The 25,146-nt window shown below is 39.8% G+C and overlaps 1 protein-coding gene across 5 annotated transcripts in view; it reads left to right on the top strand.

Moving 5' to 3' along the window:
- Fam135b (family with sequence similarity 135 member B) overlaps positions 1–25,146 on the top strand; it is a 322,410-nt gene that overhangs the window by 106,447 nt on the left and 190,817 nt on the right. For all 5 annotated transcript variants that reach the window (XM_010629616.2, XM_010629613.2, XM_010629612.2 and 2 more), the window contains exon 2: positions 20,158–20,253. In XM_010629616.2, coding sequence (XP_010627918.1) covers positions 20,177–20,253 — 77 coding nt within the window. In that variant the 5' untranslated portion in view covers positions 20,158–20,176. The remainder of the gene's footprint in view (positions 1–20,157; positions 20,254–25,146) is intronic.

Raw genomic sequence — 25,146 nt, 5'->3', positions numbered from 1 at the left:
GAAATTTAAGGTCAAGAGCACACATAATATTTTAGCATGACAGACATGATGAGATTTTCTTCATAACAATGTCCATTGTAGTATGGAATAATCTTTCAGTCAAACACCTCCATCTGATTACAGGACATATAAATCACATAAAGAAAATTCTTATTTAATTCTTATTTGTTATCCTTTAGTAGGATGCCACCTAAAGAGAACGTACATATTGGCCTACAAATGTACCTTAGGCATTCATAATGTCTAACCTCTAATTTTAGTGTGTGACTTTGTTTTGATTTTTGGTGACTGAGCATCCTTAAGTATAGTGACACATATAGCATACATCACATAAGTTTTTAAGAAAACTGTTATTTGACTGCTCATCTCATGTTGGCTTGATATGTATCTCTTATCACAAGTAGCTGGAGTGCAAGAAAGGCAGATACCTGACTAAAAAAAACAAAATTACCATAAACTATATCCTAGCAGACTTGTACATCCAAGAAGGCATGAATATATACACCATGAAATAACAATAACAATGAGTATTAGTTACATGAAACACTTTGTCCTTTAATTTTGTTTTGTACCAAGAGCATTTTAAATAAAACTTATTGTTTTTCCACAGGAAACTTAGTCATTTGACCATATCCAATGCAAACATATCACAACAGTATTTTTAGCAATGTATTTTCAAAATGCTATGGAAATTATTGGGGTCCCTTTGTTAAAAAGGCTGGAATAAATTTTTCCAAGCAGCCGTTCCTTTATTTACCAAAGCGAGTCTTGTCCAGTAGTTTTCCTAAGGCCAAGTCTTTTTTCTGTTTTGTGTTTTTGATACTGGGGATTGAACTCAGATCCTTGAGCTTGCAAGGCAGGCAGCGAAGTCTTCTTTATCTTAAAAATTGTTTTTTAATCTTAAAAAATTTCCCCTATGAGAACTAGATCATAACAATGAACACATTATTTTTGACCAGTGAAAGATTCCTGAGTTATTATACATAGACAACAATATGTACTGTATTTGTAAAACCAATTGATATTATTTGGATCATCTGGCAACCTGGGTGAAACATGTCTTCAGTGACATTTATCTATAAGCTAAACTGAGTTACAGGCAAACATCTTTAAAACTGAAAAATTCAAAAAGAAAAAAACTCAAATAGAACAGCTGTACATGTTGTAACAAATTGAACAGACAGACAGACAGACACATAGGACAACTGGTTTATTTTAAATTTTTTTGAGATCGGGTCTCACTATGTAGTTGAGACTGACCTGGAACTCACTATGTAGCCCAGGCTGGTCTCAAACTCACAGTGATCCTCCTGCCTTAGCCTCCAAGTGCTGGGATTACAGGTGTGCACCACCACGCCCAGCTAGACAATTGGTTTATAAATCAGAGTGCACTCAGATGTATTTGGCCAAGTTGAATTATAATAAATTTTATAATTTAGGTTTATAATTATAGAAAAAGACTAGTCAGAACTTTGTAGCTCAATTAACAGAGATCTCTTGTAGTAAGAATTCAAAGGAATAAAAATGTTTTATGCCTGTGAAAGCAAAAGCAGTTTTAAGATGGACCCTAAACTGACAGTTTACCTGACTAAGAATACCAACCTACACAGGCTTCTTATGGTTGCTTTTATAGCCAGTTGTTTGATGGCCACATCTGACTGTTCCCTCTAAAGGGACAAACTATTACAAGTAATTTCAACTATTTCCAGTGGAGATCCACTCAGGACAGCTTTGTATGTAGAACAGACCAGGTGACACTCTTTGGAGCTATGTGTGAATTCCATTCAGTGAGGGAAGAAGACCTGGGAAGACTCCAACCTGCTGTGCTTCTGATGTCTACCTATGACTGTTTTTGCCATTTTGAAAAGAAACAAAGGGAAAGAAGGTATCCCTGTCTATCCCTTTTGCTCTGTGCCTGATCTAAGGTGTCTCTTAGACTTTTTCTTTTCCATTGCCAATGGTGGCAGACTAGAGGTACAAGGAAGAGGCCAGAGCGCAGTTAGCTGTTCATTTCATTCTCTAATTTCACCTGGGGACTGAAAGAGATAAATCTGGACTAAAACTTACATTTAGTCCTCAAGAGTTTCAGGATTAAGCCTAGACCAGTTTTCTGTATGGCCTCCAAATAAGTGAAGGTTAGCTTTCCTCTGGAAGGGTTCTGGGGAGGGGAAAGTAATCATTCTGGAAGTTTTGTCTTGAAATCCAGCAGCCACATCAGAGGGAAGTGCTTTGAATTAAATACTGCTGAGAACTGCGTTATTTCTCAGGGGCATGGCAGTGGAGAAGGGACAGAAGAGTGCTTTTAAGTGCACAAGAACTAAATCTTAACTGTCTCAGGTGTACAAAGACATTTAAGATTGGGAGCTTTTTTGTGGTGGATCTGCAGTCCTTAGAAAACTAGAGATAAAGGCTATGACTGACTCTAATTGCATTGCCAAGCAGAAAATTAAACCAATAATCAAAGAATCTGAATGGCTGCTTTTTGCCTCTTGAAGCCATATTATTTAGAGCTTTTCTTTTTAAATAAATTATTTTAAATCTATGATATCTAATTTATGATTTAAATACCCTACAGGCTGTTGAGCAGGTCCTTGATCTTGTAGAAACACACCCAAAGCCATGTCTCACCTTTTATTAACATACAAACTGAAACAGTGTCCTGGAGGCAGGCACTTACAAGTGCTTTTTTGAGCTTATAAAATGCAGTCTGGGAATAAGTTTCCCAGGTGAAAATATGGCTGTCTTTTGGGTTTTTTCTATAGGCTAATAGATAGGTCACACAATCTCACTATATCCTGCTATCTAAAAGTGCCAAAAGCCTGTAATTTCTAGAAATCTCCTTAGTGGTTTTGGGTTTGGGCTGTGGAGAGGAAAGACTTGGTTTAATTCTTTCTTCCTCCACTCTTTGGGTTCCCTTAGATATAATAAGGCCTAAGTATTTTATCTCAAGGCTGCAAAGCTGTGTCTTAGACCTGGAAACTTTATAACCTCTGCCTGTTAGAAAATTCAGCAGAACACAAGTATCTTGGTTAGATAGCTCTTCTGAGGGGGCGCATAACACTATACCATTTATATACTGCAAGACTAACTTGGGAAAAAAACTAGTATTTCTTTTTATCAAATCAGGATCTAGGGATGTTCTCATCTCTTTCTAATAAATAGTTGACAATTTAAAATAACTGAAGGGCTTACTTCTCATGTTTCTTAAAACTTTAAGAATATAAGCCTAAATATGTCTTCTATTTTATTCTCCTATCTGATTGGCAGGCCGGAGGGATCTTGTAAGGAACTGGTGGTCAAGGTTTAAAGTTGTCTTAGAAACTTTGTTCTCAGATTCTAAAGGATGAAGAGTAGCTTCAGGCTTAGAGGCACTGGATGTCTTAAGGGTGAGGTTTCTCTCATTATATTTACACTAGAACATAAGCAAGAATTACTTCTTAATGTAAAGAAAATCTCAATATAAGACAATTTTGACCATTTTCTCTCCTTACAGTATAATTCTAATTGTGAGATAGCATCATAGTACTTTCCTCTGTGTACTGGGCTTTAGGAGGTAGGTATACCTCATGCTGGTGTAGGGAAATACTAAACTGCTCCTTATACATTCAAAAGGAGTGCAAGGTTCAGATATGGAGTTCCTAACCTGAAACAAGAGAAACAAATATGGTGTTGCATAAGTTTCTGCTTGATTCCTGTGCCCCCTATGGTGTCCCTCAAGGTTTATTCCACTCCAGGGTAGGTAGCTACCATCTGGAGAGAGACCCAGAAAATAAAACCATACTGGACTATCTACCCTTTATCAGTGAGTGATCTTATCTTCCTCAGGTATCACATATCCTTACTCCAGTATGTACTCCAAAGCACAATTTAAAATTGACTTCAGCTATAACAATTATGTCTAGAGAAGGAAGTATTGCTAGCAAACCAAGAGATTTCAAACCACTGTTTTCTAGTTCCTTGAAAGAGAGAGAGAGAGGGGAAACTAGGTCAACAGTCAAATTAGGACACTTTTCCTGCAGAAGAGATCCCCTCCAGAGATGGTAAGCCGGAGATTCTGCCCTGGGCCCTAGGGCAAAGAAAACTCTGAGAAATTTCTGTTGTCTATCCAGTCACTTAGGCTACACTTTCAAGGTCTATTTTAAATTCAGTAAGTATTTGAAACTCATAGGTCTTCCTAGAAGCCCCAATCTACATAGTACAGGCACCTTTATCAGCTTCTTACATGTACACATAACGGAAGAGAAAGGCTGACCAAAATAGTCCATATTCTAGTTAGCATGTAAAAACAAATGCAAGTTACCAATTGCTATTTTTCCTAGTGTAAGACAAAGCAGTTACTGTGAGTTGTCTTAGTCAGACTTTCTGGAAGGAGTGGTCTGACTATGAGGGATTCTCAAATGAACTCCCCACAAGTTGTAGAAAAGTTTAAGGGGGAGTTTTTAACCCACTAGCAGAGAGAAAAAGGCCCAAATAAATCTCGAGCTGGTTAAACATAAAAAAAAATCACCATATAGCATTTTATAAGACCACAGTCAATGTTCCAAAGTCCATAACCTATTGGAAAAGGCATTTTTCTCCCATACCCACATAAATGATGAAGACCATGCCTAGGAGAAGTTTTGGTAGATTTTAATCTATGAAAGATTTGTTTTTTATATTTGTCAAGAGGTCTGCCTTAGTAGTTAGTAGTAGAGAAAGCAGTCCACACCTGTAGCTCAGCTCTTAACAGAGGTTTAAGAAAGGCCCCTGATGGCCTTGTTTCAGATCAATTTGATGATCACTGACAGAGTTCCCCTATCACTTCACAGAGCAGTCCAGATGGGACAAAATGTAGAGATTTTCGGCTGATTACTCAGATGTGTTATAGGGACCTAGTGTCTTCTGAGGGACCTTTGGGTATCTGCCAGAGAGTAGCCCTGGCCATGACCCCTCAGTGGTCACCTCAGTTTCTTCTAGTTCCATGCAATCAGAGATCTGTCTCTGAAAAGAACCCAACTGCCTATCTGATCAATGTTCCACCTGACATTGGCATCAATGGGAGTGGGGATTCACCAGAGAGCAACTGGAGAAGCCTGTCCTCTGAGAGTGGCAGCTGCCCTAAAGGCAATTACTAGCTGGCAGAGTAACCACCATTTGTTTATGATTCTATAAGGAGCAGATAAAAGCCTGAACTGTCTTTATCTGAGATGATTTCATAAGACACCTATTTCACAGTGTTTTGAAGCAACTAAGTGCAAATGCAATCCATACAAAACAAGAATAAAACATATTTTTAACAAAACACAATATATAAGAAAAACAAGAAATCTGCAAATGTTTAAAACACACAATTTAAAATTAAGACAGTTTTGAGACAAAAGCTGAAGCAAAAGCCAGAATTTCTGAAACAAAACCCAGAATCTATGAAACAAATGAGAGCCTATGAAACCAGTTGCAATCTATGAAGCAAAAAGACCAAAGTTAGAACCTATGAAAGAAAACTCTTACCTCTGGCCAGCAATCTTGGTGGAAAACCTCCAAAATGATATCCAAAATGTGAGTCCATGTTCTCTAAAATCAAAGACTGAATTCTAGGAAGAATGGAGGTTAAGAGTAGGAAAAAATTTATTGAGGGAAATAAATCTTCTGTCTAAGAAAGGCAGAAGGGGGACCAGAAAGTGGATTGTCCCTCCTTAATTGATTTAACTGATTTAAAACATTTACTTTTCATGGTCATTTTGATTTGGGAAAGGGCTAGAATTTCCACAGAGCAGATGAGATGGGTGAGGACACTCTGTGGTAATGGTTTTACAAACCTGTCATTTCCTTGGCTGGCCCATGACAGCCACATTCACCATATCCTTGATGACCTCTTGTAAAGACACTCACAAAAGAATACTTTCAGAATGGCTTTAGAAAATGACTAAAATGAGATGAGCATGTTCAAAATGTGAGGGTACTTTGAGGGAGATTAGTAGTAATACATGTTTTGCTATAATAACTTTCATACATTTATTATATGAAAATCCTCAAAGCTACTGGATTTTGGGGAAACTGAGTCAGGGAGATTAAATTCTTGCATAATAAGCAGACTTTGGGGACCAAGGCCATCACCATTGGGTTCTGCTTCCCTCTTTCTGCTCCTTAGGTTTCAGTACTTATCCCTGGGCGAAAGCTGTGACTGGATCTCTCTTTGCTATTGTTTTTTTGTTTGTTTGTTTTGTTTTTTATGGTCCCAGGACTTTGGCTCAGTCATCTGTATCTGAGTCTTCAAAGAGTTTCAAATGTGTGATCACTCGGTGTCACAGAGAAGTGTACCTCCCCAGGATGCTCTGCATGATTGGCAAGTCACATCCCTTGGGGTTGACCCTCAGCAAGTGCCCTCAGAGGGCAGTTCCAGAGGTGAGCACGGAAGCTCAGTAACATTAGGTGACTTGTCCATGGTCCCACACAAGGGTGAGGTGCAGGGTTGGAATGACTGGCTGTGAATGAAACATCCTCATAGTGGGAAGGAGGGTCTTTCAGGATCACCTTTTTGATGAGAAATGCTAATTTTTATTCCTGATAATATCATTCATCTGGACTTCCTGCAGATTCTCTCATAGTGACTGTGCCAGGCAGCAAAGTAGAACAATTTACTTCATTAGAGTGGCTTCCTGGAGCAAGTCTGGGGAGAAGGGCATGGGCTGAGTGCAGGGACCGATGGTTGAGGTGAGGGTGCCACAGCTGCTCCTCTCAGACCTCAGAGGGACAAGTGTGAGGGTGGCTCCCCATGAACTTGTTTGATATCCCCTCTGTATTTTCTCTTCCTCTCTGTGGTCCCAGTGGTCCCTTCATGCACCTCCCCCTTCTGCCACATCATAATTCTGTGCTTTATGGTCTTCTGAGCACATGGCCTTATGTGTCCTTTTCATAAAGTGAATGCTGATGTGTATGCACTCATTTATAATATACTTTAAAATTAATTATATTGTTATATTTTAGGTAGATAATACAATGACATTCATCATTGGGAATTTGCACAAAGGCCACATACTTTGAACACTGAAGTGGTAAAGAAAAATTACATCTTAGAAGAAAATATGTCTGTACAATTTCTATTTCAAAGTAATATCTAATAAGGTACTGGAGTCATGGTATTTTCCAAAACAACTTTAATAATTTTATCAAATTTCCTTAGAGGCAACTGAGAATGCTGTAAAACATTTTGAGAAATGTAAACAACTCACCTTGCAATTGAGCTATGTTTTTACAAATGTATAAATGATTATTCTGTGCCAATTGATATGGAGCCCAGGCCACCAATGACCCACAACCTCTAAAATTAAGAAAGAGGAGGCTTGGTTTGAATGACATCAAAGTCCTTTTCAATTGCTACTAACTACATTGAAGGCAGAACTAAAAGTAGTAATTGCTACTGCTGATGAGTGATTTCCAATCTGCCAAGCAGTAAGCAGGATCTTCACATATACGAACATCACGTTCAGCATCAGTGCCACCTCGGTGCACTGACATCCTTCCTTCTACTGTGAAGAGATGGAGTCTTCTAAAGATCACATGCTGTAGAAGTGCAGGAGGAGATCAGTACCCACTGCAACATGAAGCCAGGAAATCATTGTGCCTGGAAAAGAAGAGTGGAGCAGTCAAGGCCTCTTTGAGTCATGTTAAGGCTAAAGAAAAACCGCTGAGTAGCTCTGGAAAGAATTGAGAATGAACTTCTTGGCAATATAGAAAAACCACTGGGGTAAGAGGGTGCAGAGTATTCCAGTGGTGCTCATGCGGAAAAGTCAGCACTGAATAGGTAAGGTAATCCAGGTGAGAGGATGCTGACCTACACTCCTAAAATGGTAGTTTTAGAGGTGGAGAGAAGGGGTTAGATTGAGGAGGTAAACATGGAGACTTACTAACTAATATTCTTCGGGGTTATGGAGGAGGAGAACTGAAGACCAAGATCCAACTGATATCCAGAAAATAAGTCAGACAGCCATAGTCGTGTACAGCTTTGGTTCCCTCCAGATGTATCCAGTTTAAGGAGGATGGTTATATAATGGCCTCGTTAATGGAAGAGAGAATTGTTGGCCATAGGCCACAGGCCCTAAGCCCATCATGTTACCCAGTTCTGAATGCCTTTGTATAGACCATTCCAGACTATAAGGGTGTGTAACTGGAAGGAAGTGTAGAGAAAGAGAGAAAAAGCTCAATGAAAGCTGAAAATGAAACTTAAAGAAAAGTTCAAATGAAATATTCACACAGTTAATTAAGTGCATTTACAGTTATTGTTTGTGGCTTAAACTTCATGGTATGCGCAGACTGAGAATAATGTGCTGTTAACCTCCTGTGTTACTCCTTTGATAGATTTATTATCTTGGTTTTACAGAGGAGGAGCCTAGGGTTTGGGATTCTGTAAGTTTAATCAAATTATAAAACCAGATGTTAATAGATATCTGAATCTTGTCTGGTTGTCCCAAAACTTGAGACACACACACACACACACACACACACACACACACACACACACCCCTCTAGCTCAATCACAGAGGCTGCATTCCAAGTACCACTCAGACTGGCTTTTTACACAGAGTTTACAAATCCAGACAGTTTATCCAACTCTAAGAGTAAAGGAATTTGGTTGCTGAAAGAGAAGCAAATGACATTCTTTCACAGAACTATGTTCTTGTCCTTCTTGGATCACAGGAATGCATGCATCTTGTTTCTGGCTCTACTATTCTCTCCGAGGACACTTTCCCCATCTGGGTGGCATTAGAGGCAGCTGCACTAGGTGCAAACATTGGCATCAGTGTTCCATAACCTTTGGATTTGAGAAGATCTGGCACATCACCCTGGACTCTTGCTTGTTTATTTTGTCTTGTTTGAGTTTCCTTGGTGTTTCTTTTGTAGGAGGTCTTTGGACCAGAGGCTGAGGAAACATGGGCTGTGTGAGTGTAGCCTCTGACGTGCTGTGTTTGGAGAGACCAGATCTCAGCAGACACGTCTTAAGCATGGTCTATTCTGACCCCTCATCATGCACTCATGGGACACATTCTCAGAGCCCAATGCCCCACTGCAATGTGGGCCAGCCTAGGAAGGACTAACCTGTCCAGTCTCTCTTTAGATATCTTTAAGAGCTACGAACTTGCTTCTTCCTATCATAAGCCATGCCATTGTCCCATGTCTGCAGTGATTTTGCTATTTCTTCTTCCTATACTCACACAGAGTGCAAGCTGTATTTTCTGATCTTTTCTAAAAAAAAATAATACTAGGGATTGAATCCAGATTCTCAAATATGCACGTTGAGTGCTCAAACTCAGATACATCCCCAGCTCTCTAATGTTACCTTTGATTCCTTAATGGCACACGGGCTTTTGAAATTCTACTGGTGGTCAAATATTGTGTCAGGCATGGGTCCTCAGAAATCCTGGACAATGGCTCTATTTTCTAGGGGACTGCAGCCTTCTCAGCTCCTTCCTAAACAAGTAACATATTTAGTTTTTCCAAAAAAGCTTTTCTTCATTACTTCAGTAAGAGCCTATCTACAAAAAAACAAAACCAAAAAAAAAAAAAACAAACAAAATAAACAGTGATACTTCACAATTAACTCTTCTATCAGTTCCTGTTTCACGTCATTCTCCTCTGAGGTACTACTATTTTCTTGAAGCACTGGTGTAGAAGCCCAGGCTGGGAGGCCTGCTGTGATGAGTGTGGTCATGGGTGCAGAGAAACAAAGCAGGGTTCACTGCTCTCTCCTCTGCCTCTGATAACTGATCCTCACCATTAAAGTAACACATAACCCTCCTGGGGATGATGGGCTCTTAGAGTCCTACGATCAAAAGGGAATGTGTCATGTCAAATCAAGGCAGAGAAAAGCACCCTGGTAAAGCAGGACCTGATCACCTCAGGGATGGGGAAGTCTGTTGCTTCACAAGATGGGCTCATCAGTTGATGGGAAGCTGGGGTGGCTATAAAGCTCCTAGGTCAAGGTGGGGCTGGCAAGGCACTCCTGCAGATCCTTTTTTAAAAAATTCATCTTTCAAAATTTTGTTGCATGAAAACCAAATAGTGCTATAATTTCAGTGCATCTTCTTCCACCTTGCCTCCTGCTTCTGCTTTCTGAAACTAAACTAAAAATAGCCCACATTTACTGAGTATTCATTATATGCCAGGCTGTTCTGAATGTCTTACGTGCATTAACATTTTAAATCCTCACAATAACCCCACGAAGATGGTGTTGTTACTTCCCACTTAATGGACAAGGAAATGAGGTACTCAGAGGTAAACCAAGAGTCCAAAGATGTCTAGGGTCTGGTTTTACAGTTCTTGTTTCCATTGCTCTAGTGACAGGTTGGTTTTCCCACTGTCATCATGGAAAGCCCTCTGAGCCTTATGCCGAAACTCCTGGGCTTCCTCTCTTCCAGCACCTCCTTTCTACTGTGTTTTTCTGAAATGTGGTGTACCTGAATGCTCCTGACCAAATGACGACCAGACCTTGACCAAAAGGCCCCTGCACTGTGTAGGAAAGATCCAAAGGTGGACGTCCTGACTACCAGTGAGAGGAGGACTTGAAGTAGGCACTCCTAGCCTAGGACAGAGATGGGTAGTGTTGACCTGGGATGTCACTTGAGTTCCAGGTGCCACCACCTCTCTCTTCCTGTGTCTTTGATATTGTATTGGAATACAAGGACTGGACCTGCTTCTCAGCTCCATAACTACAGTCCCTGGACACACTGCTGTTGGGAGACACAGGTTCGAGGCTGACAGCCTCAGAATCACACTAAAAGTGGTGGATTAGGTAGCACAGGCTGTAGGAGGAAGTTGTTGAAAGAAGGTGTCTGTGTTGTGTGTGTGCATGTGGTATCTTTGTGTGTTATGGGTTGCATATGTTGGTTTTGGGTGTGAGTGTGGGGTGAGTTTACAGATGTGAGCATAGGGTGTATGGGTGGGGAGTGTGGGTGTTGAGGGTATGCTAAGTATGTGTCCTGGACATTTTGTGTGTGCAAGAACTATTGTGTGCAATGTGTGTTGTTATGTCTGTGTTATCTGTGCATATTATGTGTGTCTATTTGGTGTGTGTTGGGTGTGTGTGTGTGTGTTGAGTATATACCACCTGTCAGTTGTATGTTTGTATTGTCTGCACATTCTGTTGTATGCCAGACTTACTAAGCACCTGCTATGCTTTATCTTCACCAACTACGAAGACAACCAGTGGGCAAATGCCCTTGATCTCATCCTCAGTGATGAGGAAACAGGAATACATTTAATCAAAAAGCCAAAGTCACGTATCTCAGAAGGAACTGGGTTTATTTAGGTCTGGCCAACTCCAGAACCTGTGTGTTTCAACCAGTGGTTCTCATGCCAATGATTACACGGAAAGTCCTGGAAGAGTTGGTACATAGAACCACAAGTCTCAAACCTGCTGTGAGTCCTGATTTAGTAGATCTGGGTGGTTTTCAAGATTTTTTATTTTTTTTTTTCTTTTCCTCCCTTCACCCCCTCCTCCCCTCCCCATCTACAAACACTTTATTTTCATCTTTTCATTCTCTCACATTTTTTTCTTTTCCCTTTTTGTTCTTCCCCTACGTATCACACCTTCCCTACACCTTTAGCTCCTTTCCTCCCATTTCTAAATGTCAGTAATCTTATTAGAATCTTATGCATTGTTGCAGAATATTCACACCAGGGAAACTATTTGGTATTTACACATGTGGGACTTATTTATTTCACTTAGGAGTATATCTTCAATATGTATCCATTTTCCTATGAATGAATCTATTCTCTCGCTCTTTATGGCTGAGTAATATTCCATTTTATAGAAAAACCACAACTTCTTTATCCAGTTTCCAACGGATGGGCAAATAGGTTGTTTCCAAGATTTAGCTATTACAAACTGTGCCGCTATAAACATGGGTGCACATACTTCTCTGTGATATGATTCTTTTAGTTCTCTTGGAAAGATACCCAACAGAGGGATGGCTGGGTCAAATGGAACCTCCAGTCCAAGCTCTTTGAGGTATCTCCATATTGATTTCCATAGTGGTTGCACTAGTCTGCACTCCCACCAACAATGGAGGAGGGTTCCTTTCTCCCCACAACCCCGCCAACATTTGTTATTGTGTGATTTCTTGATAGCAGCCATTCTTTGTGGGGTGAGGTGGAATCTCAGTGTTGTTTTCATCTGCATCTCTCGAATGACCAGTGATGTGGAACATTTTTTCATATATTTTCTTGCTGCTTTCACTTCTTTGTATGAGAAATGTCTGTTCATTTCGGATGCCCATTTTTGGATCGGGTCTTTATATTTGGGGGGACTGATTGTTTTGAGTTCTTTATATATCCTTGATAATAGTCCTTTGTCTGAGGTACAGCTGGTAAAAATTTTTTCCCACATTGTAGATTGTCTCTTAGTTCTGCTAATGGTTTCTTTTGAAGTACAGAAGCTTTTTAGTAAGATGAGATCCCAGTTGTTGATTCTTTCTGCTAGTTCCCGTGCTACTGAGGATTTGTTCATAAAGTCTTTTCCTATACCAATGTCTTCCAGAGTTCTGCCTAACTTACTTTCCAGCAAGTTTAATGTTTCTGTTTTAATATTTAGATCTTTAATCCATTTGGATTTTAATTTAGTGCATGGCGAAAGATAAGGGTCTAATTTTAATCTGTGACAGGTTGATATCCAGTTTTTCCAACACCATTTATTAAAGAGGCTATCTTTCCTCCACTGAGGATGGTGAGCTCCTTTGTCGAAGATGAGGTAGCTGAGTACATCTGCATTTGTTTTTGTGTCTTCCAGTCTGTTCCATTGATCCTCAGGCCTATTTCTTTGCCAGTACCATGCTGATTTTATCACAGTGGCTTTGTAGTATAGTTTCAAATTGGGAATTGTTACACCTGGTGCCATGTGACTGTTGCCTATAATGGCTTTTGCTATTCTAGGTCTCTTGTGGTTCCAAATGAATTTTTGGATTCTTTTTTCTAGTTCTGTGAAATATAGTGTTGGAATTTCAATTGGCATTGCATTGAATGTATATAGCAGTTTCGGTAGTATGGCCATTTTCACTATGTTGATTCTTCCTACCCAGGAGCAGGGGATATCTTTCCATTTTTTTATATCCTCTTCGATTTCTTTTTTCAGAGTGCTGTAGTTTTCAGTGTAGAGATCTTTTGTTTCTTTTGTTAGATTGATTCCTAGATACTTCATTTTTTTGGATGCTATTGTAAAAGGAATTTTTTCCCTTATTTCTCTTTCTGTCTGTCTGTTATTTGTGTATAGAAAGGCTATTGATTTTTGGGTATTCACCTTGTATCCAGATACTTTACTGAATCTGTCAATTAAGTCTAGAAGTTTTTTGGTGGAGTTTTTTGGATCTTCAATGTAGAGTATCATATCATCAGCAAATAATGATAGTTTAACTTCTTCCTTTCCTATCTTTATTGCTTTAATTTCTTTCTCTTGTCTAATTGCTGTGGCTAATGTTTCCAGAACTATATTGAAGAGAAGTGGCGATAGTGGGCATCCTTGTCTTGTTCCTGATTTTAACATGAAGGTTTTCAGTTTTTGGCCATTCAATATGATGTTGGCTGATGGTTTTTCATAAATAGCCTTTATTAAATTGAGGTATAGACCATCTATTCCAATTTTTTGCAGGGTTTTTATCATGAATGGGTGTTGAATTTTATCAAATGCTTTTTCTGCATCTATTGAGAGGATCATATGGTTTTTGTCCTTGACTTTGTTAATATAATGTATTACATTCACTGACTTTCGTATGTTGAACCACCCTTGCATCTCTGGAATAAATCCGACTTGGTCATGATGGATGATCTTCTTAATAATCCTCTGTATTCTGTTTGCTAGTATCTTATTAAGGATTTTTGCATCTATATTCATTAAGGAGATTGGTCTGTAGTTCTCCTTTTTGGTTGTATCTTTCTCTGGTTTGGGAATCAGAGTGATACTTGCTTCCAGGAATGAATTTGGAAGTATAGCTTCTCTTTCAATTTCATTGAAAAGTTTGAAGAGTAATGGTAGTAGTTCTTCTCTAAATGTCTTGTAAAATTCAGCAGTGAATCCATCAGGGCCTGGGCTTTTCTTTGTTGGTAAGTTTTTAATTACATTTTCAATTTCACTGATTGTGATTGGGGTGTTTAAAATGTTTTTATCTTCTTCGTTCAACTTTGGTAATTCATAAGTATCTAGAAATCTGTCCATTTCTTCTGTGTTTTCCATTTTATTAGAGTACAGGTTCTCAAAGTAGGTGTTCATGATCCTCTGGATTTCTTTCGGATCTGTTGTGACTTCGCCTTTTTCATTCCTAATTGCATGGATCTGAGCCTTTTCTTTCCTTTTTTTGATAAGATTAGCTAAGGGTTTGTCAATTTTATTTATTCTTTCAAAAAACCAGCTCTTTGTTTCATTTATTTTTTGTATCGTTTTCTTAATTTCAATTGCATTGATTTCTGCTCGGATCTTTATAATTTCCTCTCTTGTTCGAGCTTTGGGTTTTTCTTGCTCTTGTTTTTCTAGGAGTCTAAGTTTCATCGTTAAGTTGTTTATTTGAGCCCGCTCTGTTTTCCTAGTGTGGGCATTCAATGTTATGAATTTTCCACGTAGAACTGCTTTCATTGTGTCCCAAAGATTCCTGTATGTTGTATTGGCATTCTCATTTATTTGTAAAAACTGTCTAATTTCTTCTTTAATTTCCTCTGTAATCCATTGATTGTTTAGGAGAGTGTTGTTCAGTTTCCATGTGCTTGTGAAGTTTCTATAGTTTCTTGTGCTATTGATGTCTAGTTTGATTGCACTATGATCTGATAATAAACAGGGGATGACTTCAATTTTTTTGCATTTATTTAGACCTGTTTTGTGAGCCAGTATGTGGTCTATTTTGGAGAATGATCCATGTGCAGCCGAAAAGAATGTATATTCTGGTTTTTGGGGGTGGAATACTCTATAAACATCTATTAAGTCCATGTGTTCCAAAGCTTGGTTCAGTTCTATTATTTCATTGTTGATTTTCTGCCTAGTAGATCTGTCAATTTGTGATAGTGGGGTATTTAAATCCCCCACTACAATTGTATTAGTGCTTATTTGGTTTTTCATGTTACTTAATATTTGTTTTATATAGTTGGGGGCATTTATATTTGGTGCATATATGTTTATGATTGTCAGCTCTTCCTCTTGAATTGTTCCCTTTACAAGGATGTAGTGTCCTTCTTTGTCTCTCTTAATGAGTTTTGGTTTGAAATTTACTTTATCTGAGAATAAGATTGCTACCCCTGCTTTTTTCTGGACTCCTGACGCATGGAGAATTGTTTTCCATCCTTTCACTTTCAGTCTATGGACTTCCTTTTGCACTAGGTGTGTTTCTTGTATACAACATATTGTTGGATTTTGCTTCTTAATCCATTCTGCCAATCTGTTTCTCTTGATTGGTGAATTGAGGCCATTAACATTGATGGTTACAACTGATATATTTTGACTTATTCTTGTCATGTTTTTGTCCATTTGTTGACTCTTTTTACTTTTTCTCCCATCTCCTTTTAGTTTCTTGCCTTGCCTATTTGATTTGGTCTGTTGGGCCTCATGTTATTGTGAATTTCGTTGTCCTTTTCTAGGATATTGTTTAGAATTCCTTGCAGTGCTGGTTTGGTGTTCATGAAATTTCTCAGGTGCTCTTTGTCGTGGAAGTATTTTATTTCCCCATCTATTTTGAAAGAGAGTTTTGCAGGATACAAAAGTCTAGGTTGGAGATTCTTTTCTTTTAGGACTTGGAATACCTCACTCCAGGCTCTCCTTGACCTAAGGGTTTGTGTTGAAAAGTCTGCTGTGATTCTAATGGGCTTCCCTTTGCATGTGATTTGTTTCTTTTCTCTTACTGCTTGTAGTATTTTGTTTTTCTGTTGGATTTCTGGAATCTTGATTATTATATGTCTAGGTGTAGATTTTTTTTGATCGTGGCTAGTTGGGGTTCTATATGCCTCACTTATCTGTATGTCTAATTCTTCCCTTCTGTTTGGGAAGTTTTCTGTCATTAATTCTGTGAAGAGCTTTTTTATATCATTTGTGTTTTCTCCTGTTTTTTCATGAATTCCTATCAGTCTTATGTTATTTTTCTTTGTATCGTCTAGGAGTTGTTGGATTGATTTCTCATGATCCCTTACTGTTTTTAATAGACCTCTTTTTTCACGGTCACTGACTGCTATCCTATCTTCTATATCTGAAATTCTATCTTCGCAATCTTTTATTCTGTTTCGTACACTTTCAATAGAGTTTTTAATCTCCTGGATATCTGTTTGAATCTGTTTTATGGATTCCATTTCTTTCCTCTGTTGGGCATTCATTGTTTCCATGTCTTTCTTATGCTGAGTCTTCATGGCTTCTATCACAGTCTTGAGCTCATCTATTTTTTTCTCAGTTTCTGCTCTAGAGTCTCGAATCATGACTTCTATTTTGCTCATCATCTCTCTGGCTAGCTGGGAAATTATTTCTGATTTGAATTTTTCTAGAGCCTGATTGATCAATTTTGTTACCTCCTGTGCTATGGGTCCAGGGAGTCCTGTTGGTTCACTATCAGACTTTTCATCCTCATTTGTCCTACTATTTGCTATTGGTGAACTGGATATTTGTTTTTGTGTCTTGCTTAAGTGTTTTCTCATTTTTATTTTTATTGTTGGGTTGTCCTTCTTTAATTTCTGGGTATTACTTAAATCTTCCTAATATAGTTGCGTTTTAGCTTTTGAGTTTCTAATGACTCATAGACATTCTCGTTTTCATAATATCAGAGAAAACAACTCTTTAAATCAATCACCACTCTTTGTCCCAATTGATACATTCAGCAGCCCAATAGGATCAGGCACAGCTTGCCAACTGACCACTTATGGTAGTCATTAATGTATCACCTTTAACTCATGTGAATTAGATTAATTTCAAGAAGCAGCTCATAGTATGTTTGCAGTGAATATTCTTTTCAATATGGCATCTTTACCATTTAGGATGGGGGGTTCGACTTAGAACAAGAGGATTAGATAAGTGAAAGAATTAGAGCAGGTTTGAAGTGAATCCAGAGGTTGTAGAATTACCTTACTATCTTTACAAAGCTATTAAGTTCAGGGGGGATAGAGAGAGTGCAGGAATAAGGACAGGAATATATCCCCTTAACAGTAACAGGCGCTTGCCTTCCCTTGAAGGTACAGAGCCATGAGTGAGGTAAAATGACTGGAGAAAAGAACATAAAGAGAAACCCGTCCTAAAAACAAAAAATAAAAAAAGAAGTCTGAGTTCTTCAGGAACTGGAATAAAAAGGGAGATGAGGGACACTATGGTGGAGCAAGAGACTGAGTTGGAGAGACAGGACAGAAAAAAGAAAGAAATTTTAGGGTGGAAAGAGGAAAAAAGAGACAAGAGAGAGGGAAAGAAAAAGAATTTGAAGGTCCTCTTTCAGGCTATCTCTGATCTCATATTATACCACATGCACAGTCATATGCGGAACCCAATCCCCTGGTTATAGCTAGCCAATGGCTGTTCCTCACGACTGAGACTGAACACAATCTACAAAGCCTAACTTTAGTTTCCTTACCCTCAGGGTTGAACTCCACTCCGTTCTATTACAGGTTTCCCCTGCCCTTTCTTTAAAGATGATCAAAGTTCGGAGCTCAGAAAACTACCCTTCATGGGAACCTATGCCTCTGCAGAGTTGGTCTAAGGACTGGCCCGATCAGGAGTTTTGAGAACGGGGGGGGGGGTCGTGTGGGTGTTTCAAGGGCGCCCGCGCGGCTACCTTCCTTCCTGGGTCTGTTGTCGCGCAGGCCGGGAGCTCACGCGCACGCCGCCGGGTGATCGCAGACAGGCAGGTAGGCAGGCAGCTGAGAAAAACCCCCTCTGGGGTCCTTGGGTCCTTCCTGGGTCTGTTGTCGCGCAGGCCGGGAGCTCACGTGCACGCCGCCGGGTGATCGCAGACAGGCAGGTAGGCAGGCAGCTGAAAAAAACCCCCTCTCAAGATTTTTTATTTTATGACATCTTCTGACAATGCTGGGCATGTGGCAGTCTAGCAATGCTGGTGTGTGTTGTTCTTTCTCTCTCTTGGTCCCTTTCTCTGTATGTTCATCCTTCTAAGATCACAGCTCAGAAGAGGGATAGGAGAAATTGAAAGCTGATAGTGGAGAGCAAGAAGTCAGATGCCTTTGCCAGCTCTGCAGTTTTGTTGATTGAGACCAGGTGGGGTGATGAGGAAATAGGGAAGGTTGTAGATGCTGCTTTTAGTGTGTTAATGAAATGATGCGCAGAGCAGTATCTGTCTTCTGGCCCTGCCCTCAGCTCTTACTGGAAATGCCCTGGAATTGAAATCAAGTGGTGGCTCTGCCCTTGGCTAGCTCTGGGGTGTTAGGCATGCCTGTGGCTTTCCTATAGGTTTCCAGCACCGTCTGTAAGCCAAGATGTGAAGGTTTGTCAGATTGCAATACTGTCTTGTAGAATTTATAGAAATTGGTTCCAGGGATCTGCTGCATTTTAATTTGATGTGCAGTCTTCTGCATCCTCAGAAATGTTTCCTCAGATGGAATTCTTGCCAGAGCTGAGATACAGAATTAAAGCTTAGTTAATCCCTTGTGCTGTTATTCTTGGGAGCTGGTGTAGCAGGATCCTGTTGAGTGAAGCTGAGATCTGAACCACGTTTGATCCTTGAAGCATCTTGTAGGTAAGAAGATGGCTTTGGAAGGATACTCAGGTGTCAAACACTGCTTACCAATTGCAAAAATCCAAGTGTCATCTTCCTTTCTCTCCTTTTCTGCTCTCCTTCTCTGTTTATCCCAGGGCCCACGAGAGCAGCTGTTGCTAGTGTATTGCAGGTAAATGCCTGCTATCCTGTCAGGAATCTTAATTGCCTCCTTTATTCATGGTGATAAACAGGCTTAGGAAAGTGAGAAGCCTTACCAAAAATGCCACTGTAGAACATTCTAAAATTGGAAATTGGCTGTAAGTTAGGACCTCCCTGACGCTTACTTTCCTATCTGCAAAATGGAGCAAAAACATCCATTTCAAAATTCTTACTGAAATTAAAAAAAAACAAAAACAGGCTGGGAAAAAGCCAATGCACATAAAATACTCTGCCTAGCACTGAGGATATAGTTGGTGGTGAAAAATAAATTCAGTTCCTTTTCTGTGTGTATTAAACCCAGGGCCTTCACACTGGGCTACATCCCCAGCCATTTATTTATTTGAGAGGATCTCACTAAGTTGTTCGGTCTGGGCTCAGCCCTGTGATTGTTCTGCTTTAGCCTCCAGGAATGCCAGGATCCCAGGAGTGTGCCACATTGCCTCCCTGCAGTTCAGTTTTTCTCCAGCATCTGATCCTTAGTAGCCTGATGTTTTCATGTACTCAGAAAACTTAGTGCCCCTTGAGTTTCCTTCTTGGATTGTTTCTCACCTAAACTTGGATTATTTTAATTTCATATCTTCTCCATCATTTCAACAGTACCCTCTTGGATTGCCGTGTGGGTCTCCTGGCTTGGAAAGTTAGTGGCCTATTGATCTGCACTCGGCATCTGCCTAGCAAGTGCTCTTGCTTGGCTTCCCATGGTCAATAGCACACACTTCTGTCCTTGCCAATCCAGTCACTTGAGTGAGGAGTGTTCATAACGGAATCATTTTCGATGGAAGCTACCATTTACTAAGTATTTACTACCTGTTAGGAATGTGCAGGACCCTCATTGTGGTACATTTATTTAATCTTCCCATCGCTTATCGAAGTTATGTACTACTACCAATCCTCACGTTACTGACTAGCACATTGGGGTAGAGAGAAGGTGAATGACTTCCTCAAGGTCACACAGAAGGAAAGCAAGAAAGAAGAGGCTCTTGGCTCATAAAAGACAAACTCATAGCTAGGATGATGTTGCCTATATTGGACTAAGGGAAGGGCACTGGACCAGCTGAGCTTTGGAGTTAGGACACCTGGTTGTGATTCCTGGTGGTGCCTGGTACAAGCTGCATGGCATTAACCATATCACCTCATTTCCCTTAAGAGGGACCCCTGGATGGTGGTATTGAGCAGACTTGGGCTGCTCCTGTTGGGCCCACTGTCAGATACCCTTGCCTACCCATGCATGGTTTGGTTTCCTGTTGGAGAAACCAGGCTCCTGCCTTTGTGCTCATCTGATGATATCTCAGTTGTTAATTTCTCTCTTTTTCAGGTAATGAACCAAAAGGATCATGTGTGAAGTACAAGGAACGGTTGAGTTTTCGGTCGAGCTGCATAAATTTTATAATGTGGATCTCTTTCAGAGAGGGTAAGTATGCTTCACATTCTGTATTTCTGTGTGTGTATTTTTTTTTTTTTATGGCATGGCATAGAGGTCCGATTAGATACTGGGGAATCAATGAAGGAGGAATCAATGAAGAAGTGGAAAATTCCAACTTTTAGTGCATCTGAAAATAAAAGTATATGTGAACCAATAATATAAAATGCTAATTTATCTCCTTTCTACTTTCTCTCTTATAAATTACCTTTTCTATTAAATACATTAAGAATTTGTGGAAAGTGAAGCTTGTCTGTGAAGCTCTGATAAAAACGTTAATATGCTCAGTATTTAGGGGAACCATTTCCCCACATTCATATGTAGTAACATTTAAATCTAGGTCTTTGAAAACTGAGCATGTTTGTATTTACAAACATCCTTCTTACAAACATAATAAAGTATATTGCCTTCATTCTGCTGAGGACGCATTCTGACAAACATACGTTATCTCGGTGCTTTGTTGTAGGCTTCCCTCTCAGGGTCACTGTAAATTGTAAGAGGTGACATGGTTGCATAGAACAGCTACTCGCAGAGTAGAATCACATGTATTCACAGGGTCTGTGACTCTCCCCAGGCCACTGACCAGGAAACCAAAGTCCTTAGAACCTGAATTTGTTAAGTACTCGACTTAGAGTCAGTGAGTATCCAAAGCTAGGGTGTCTGTCAGTTCACTTTTGCTGCAGAACAAACTACCTTAAAACTTAGTGGCACATGATCACCATTTTCAGTGTATGTATCTCAATTCTGAGGGAGCAGTTTGGGCTGGCCTCAATTGGACCAGGTCTGCCTGGTCTCAGCTGGGCTTGTTCATAGGTCTGGGGGCCCCAGGCTGGGATGCTCTTGATTCTTTCCCTGTAGTCTCCATCCTCCAGGAAGCCAGCTTGGGCTTTTAGACCTGGAAGCTAGGTTCTAAAAGACACAGTGGCAGCATACACAAATTCTTTTTAAAAAAAACCTTTTAAAGAGTTTTTATATATTTATGAGTGAAGTATGTATTTCACTGTATGCACACCATCTGTAAGGGTTAGGTCAGGGTAACTGCATATTTATCACTTGCATAATATAAGGTTGCTTTTTGTTGGGGACATCTAAATCTTCTCTACTAACTATATCAATATAGTTGATTGAGTGTTGTCATCCACAGTCACCCTAAATTATTATTATTATTATTCTAGCATTAGAAGTTTTTCCTTCTGTCCACCTGGACTCATTGATTTTCTCTCCATTCACTCCTCCCCAACATCCTTTCCTGACTCTGGTAACCATTATTCTATTTTCTATTTCTCTAAGGTCAATATTTTAGTTTCTGCATGTAAGTCAAGATGCTATGTCTTTCTGAGCCTGGATGATTTCACCTAAGGAAAGGTGTTCACCGCTGCTCATCTGTGCTGCCACGAATGACAAAATTTCATTCTTTCTGTGGCTCAATAATCTCCCCGTTTGTGTGTGTGCATGTGTGTGTATTAGTCACCTGTCTGATGTTGAGAGGACAAAACACCTGACATACTCAAGTCAAAGGAGAAAAGCTTTATTTAGACTCATGGTTTTAGAGTTTTCAACCCATGGTTGAGTGGTTCTAAGGCAGAAGCACTATGGTAGAAAGGCTTGGCAGAGGAAAAGCTGTTCAACTCATGCCACCTAAGGAGTAGAGTAGGAACAGAACCTGAGATGATCTTGGCATGTTGATTCATGCTTGTAATCCCAACAGTCTAGGACTCTGAAGCAGGAGGACTGCAAGTTCAATCCCAACCTGGGCAATTTACTAACTTAGTGAGACCTTGTCTCAAAAAAAAAAAAAAAAAAAAGGCTGGGGATATAGCTCAGTTAAGAAGCCTTTGGCTTCAATCCCCAGTACTGAAAAATAAAAAAGGGCCAGAGAAGAAGCAATGCCCCAGATGTCATCCTCAAGGTCATGCCCCCATGACCCACCCATACACATCCCAAAGTGTACTTTAGTAACCTTCTAGGAATCTTTCGCTTTTACTGAGTTAGCAGTGAAGACGAAGCACCCTGTTCATCTGTCAGCGGACACACTCTTGAATCCGTGTATGAGGTTCTGTGACTAGTGCTGCCCTAAACATGGGGGTGACTCTCTGGGGTACTGTGATTCCTTCCTTTGAATGTATATCTATCCAGTAGTGGAACTGCTGGCTCTTTTGGTAGCTCCATTTCTAGATTCTGAAGAAACTTTTATACTGTTTTCCATAATGGCTGAACTAATGGCAATACCACTAACAGTTAATGAGACCTTCCATTTATAATAGTCATAGCTCACTGCTGTTTCATTTTTCTTTTCCAGATGATTAATGATGTTGGGCATTTATTCATAAACTTGTTGGCCATTTATGTGTATATCTTTTGTAGAGAAATATCTGTTTAACTTACTTAACTTTTGATTTCCGGCCTTGGGATTTGCGTACAGTTGTCTTTAATGCATCCTTCTGATTAAAGCAAGTCATGAGACTGGCTCAAATTTGGGGTAGGCAAATAGACACCACGTCTTGATGAGGAGGATGTGCAAATGTGCAATCTACTCTCAAGGTTAGACTCTAGTTTCAAATGGATAAGCGATATAATTAATGTCCAGTAATTAGCGGCAGGGATGGGAAGAGATTCTGGGGACTCAAGGTGGTTCTGGTGAGGACCAGGGGCTGGACTTAATGGGGCACAGCTTCATGCATCTTTGGGAAACTCTGATTCCATGGTCCACTACTCATTTGGTTGCATGGAATAGTAATGAGATCCCTTGGTTGGGAGCCTGGGTGCCTGAGCCTGGGCTCTGCTTCTGCTTTTGGGGCTCAAGGGGATACTTCAGCATGCCACTCTGCTTTCCTCTTCAGACCCCATGTTTATAAGAACAGAACACTTCAATAGGTCACATGTCATCCTGTATTTGATGCTTTTCTATTCCTTACCTCCTGGCTTTTTACAACCAAAGGCAGAATTAGGCAGTACAGACTGTATTTGTGAGAGAGGCAACTTGGGATCAGAGAGAACATACTACAGCCTTGGCTTAGCCAAGTGAGGAAGGAGGGTGAAGGTAAAGCTTTTTCATACAAAATCCTTCTCTTAAATTTATTTTTAACACAGGGTACAGGCTGGCCTTGAACTCCTTATATATCTTAGGCTGCCTCAAACTCAAGCCTCCTGAGTGCTGGGATTACAGACAAGGGCCGTCAAGCCCAGCTCAAAATCTTGAATAATTTTCTATTATTTAAAACTGGTCTCCAAGGTGGACTGAGCCCTCTCAAGGTTGCAAAAGATCACCGTGAGGATGTGGGAAGAAAACAGTGGAACATCTATTTAAAATTATTTTATCTAAAAAAAGAAATACATCAAGAATCACTAGTAGTTAAATTCAGATTGCTCTGAAGACCTTGTTTGTTCATGTGGTAAACAGCCATGAGTCCTATTTCAGTAACTCAGGCATCAAGAAAAAAGAGGGCATCCTTAACATGAACAAACTGCAGTCACCCTCACACTGCCAAATACCATAGTTTGTGGCTGGCTCCTTGTATACACCTGCACATTTGTTTGTGGTTTTCATTATGCTAACCCCCTCCTGATTTTAAGGAAGTGATGAAGTGAATGTGATATTACTAAAAGGTGAATGGCAAATGCCAGGAGATACTAGAAGGACACTAGTCCTAGTCCTGCAAGAGTGTCTAGGTATACTCACTGAGATTAGAAATGGCAGTAAATCAGATCCAACAGCAAATAGGCTAGGAGATTTGGATTTAAAGTATGCAAATCATAAATTTTTCAGCAAGCCTGTGCTACTCTTCTTTGTAGATCTGTTGGCTTCTTCGGATCAGCCTTAATTTTGACATGCTGATCACTAATGTTTAATGGTGAATTAGGATAAACTTGATCTGGAACTTATGATCACTATAATATGTATTTTACTAAAAAGAAAAGACAAAGAATTCCATTAGTACACGAAATATCAATTTTTAAATCTTGGATTATTACATTGTTATCTTATTTCCTAAAAGACCTCTTTTATATTTCTAGTGAATGTTGTGTGTAGTAGAATTACACATTCACATGATTTATAAATAGATGTACATATATTGAGGTTGCATGCTCATAGATGTATGCACAAATAAGCATGCATAGTTGGAGACATTACTTGCTGCAAATCAGAAACACTCTCACCAGTTTCTAGTCCTCAATGCCAATGTTGCATGGTTCCCAGGAGTATAATACACTTAGTTATGCACTTCAGATGAGGAGAGGAAGATGTGTGCAGGTGGCCTCTGTGTCCGCTACTTCTATGGACAGATTCAGGCATAGTTTATGGGAGAGAAATTAGGCCTCTCAAGGGGTAAAGTTTGTTCTCGGACCCATAAAATCTCATCAGCAATAAGACCTTGAAGTTAAATACCACCAGGCCTTTGGGTCCTGCCTTCAGGGAATTCTGGGTAGGTTGGGCATGAGACCAGCCAAAATTCTGCCTCTGCCAGGACAGTTCCTGATAAACAGCATCCCTGATGATCAAGAGCTAAAGAGTTTTCTGTGATGCATTCCACGGGAGCCATGCTTAGAGTGAAACATAATTACTTTATTCAGCAAGCATTCTGTGGAAGGGAAATGGCTGCAATCCAAGCCCAGTGCGCGATGTGGGGCCCTGGGGTAGCAAGAGAAGGAAAGTGAATGAACTCTTATTCTCAGTAAAGGAACAAAATGGAGAGCTTGGGGAAGCGGGTTCACATTGAAGGAGCTTGGATGTATGACTAAATGTGTACTCTTGTATAGGATCATTGGGATTGTGTGTTAGTTTTCCATTGCCAGAGCAAACACCTGAGACGATCAATTTATGAAAAGAAAAAGGTTTCACTTGGCTTATAGGTTTAGAAGTTTCCATTGAGAATTTATTGGCTC

The sequence above is a fragment of the Fukomys damarensis genome, unplaced genomic scaffold (genome assembly GCF_012274545.1).
Source record: "Fukomys damarensis isolate Sample0158 unplaced genomic scaffold, DMR_v1.0_HiC HiC_scaffold_5, whole genome shotgun sequence".
In the NCBI taxonomy this organism is placed as follows: Eukaryota; Metazoa; Chordata; class Mammalia; order Rodentia; family Bathyergidae; genus Fukomys; species Fukomys damarensis.
The sequence above is the reverse complement of the archived record's forward strand: the minus strand, read 5'-3'. Positions and strand labels throughout refer to the sequence as shown.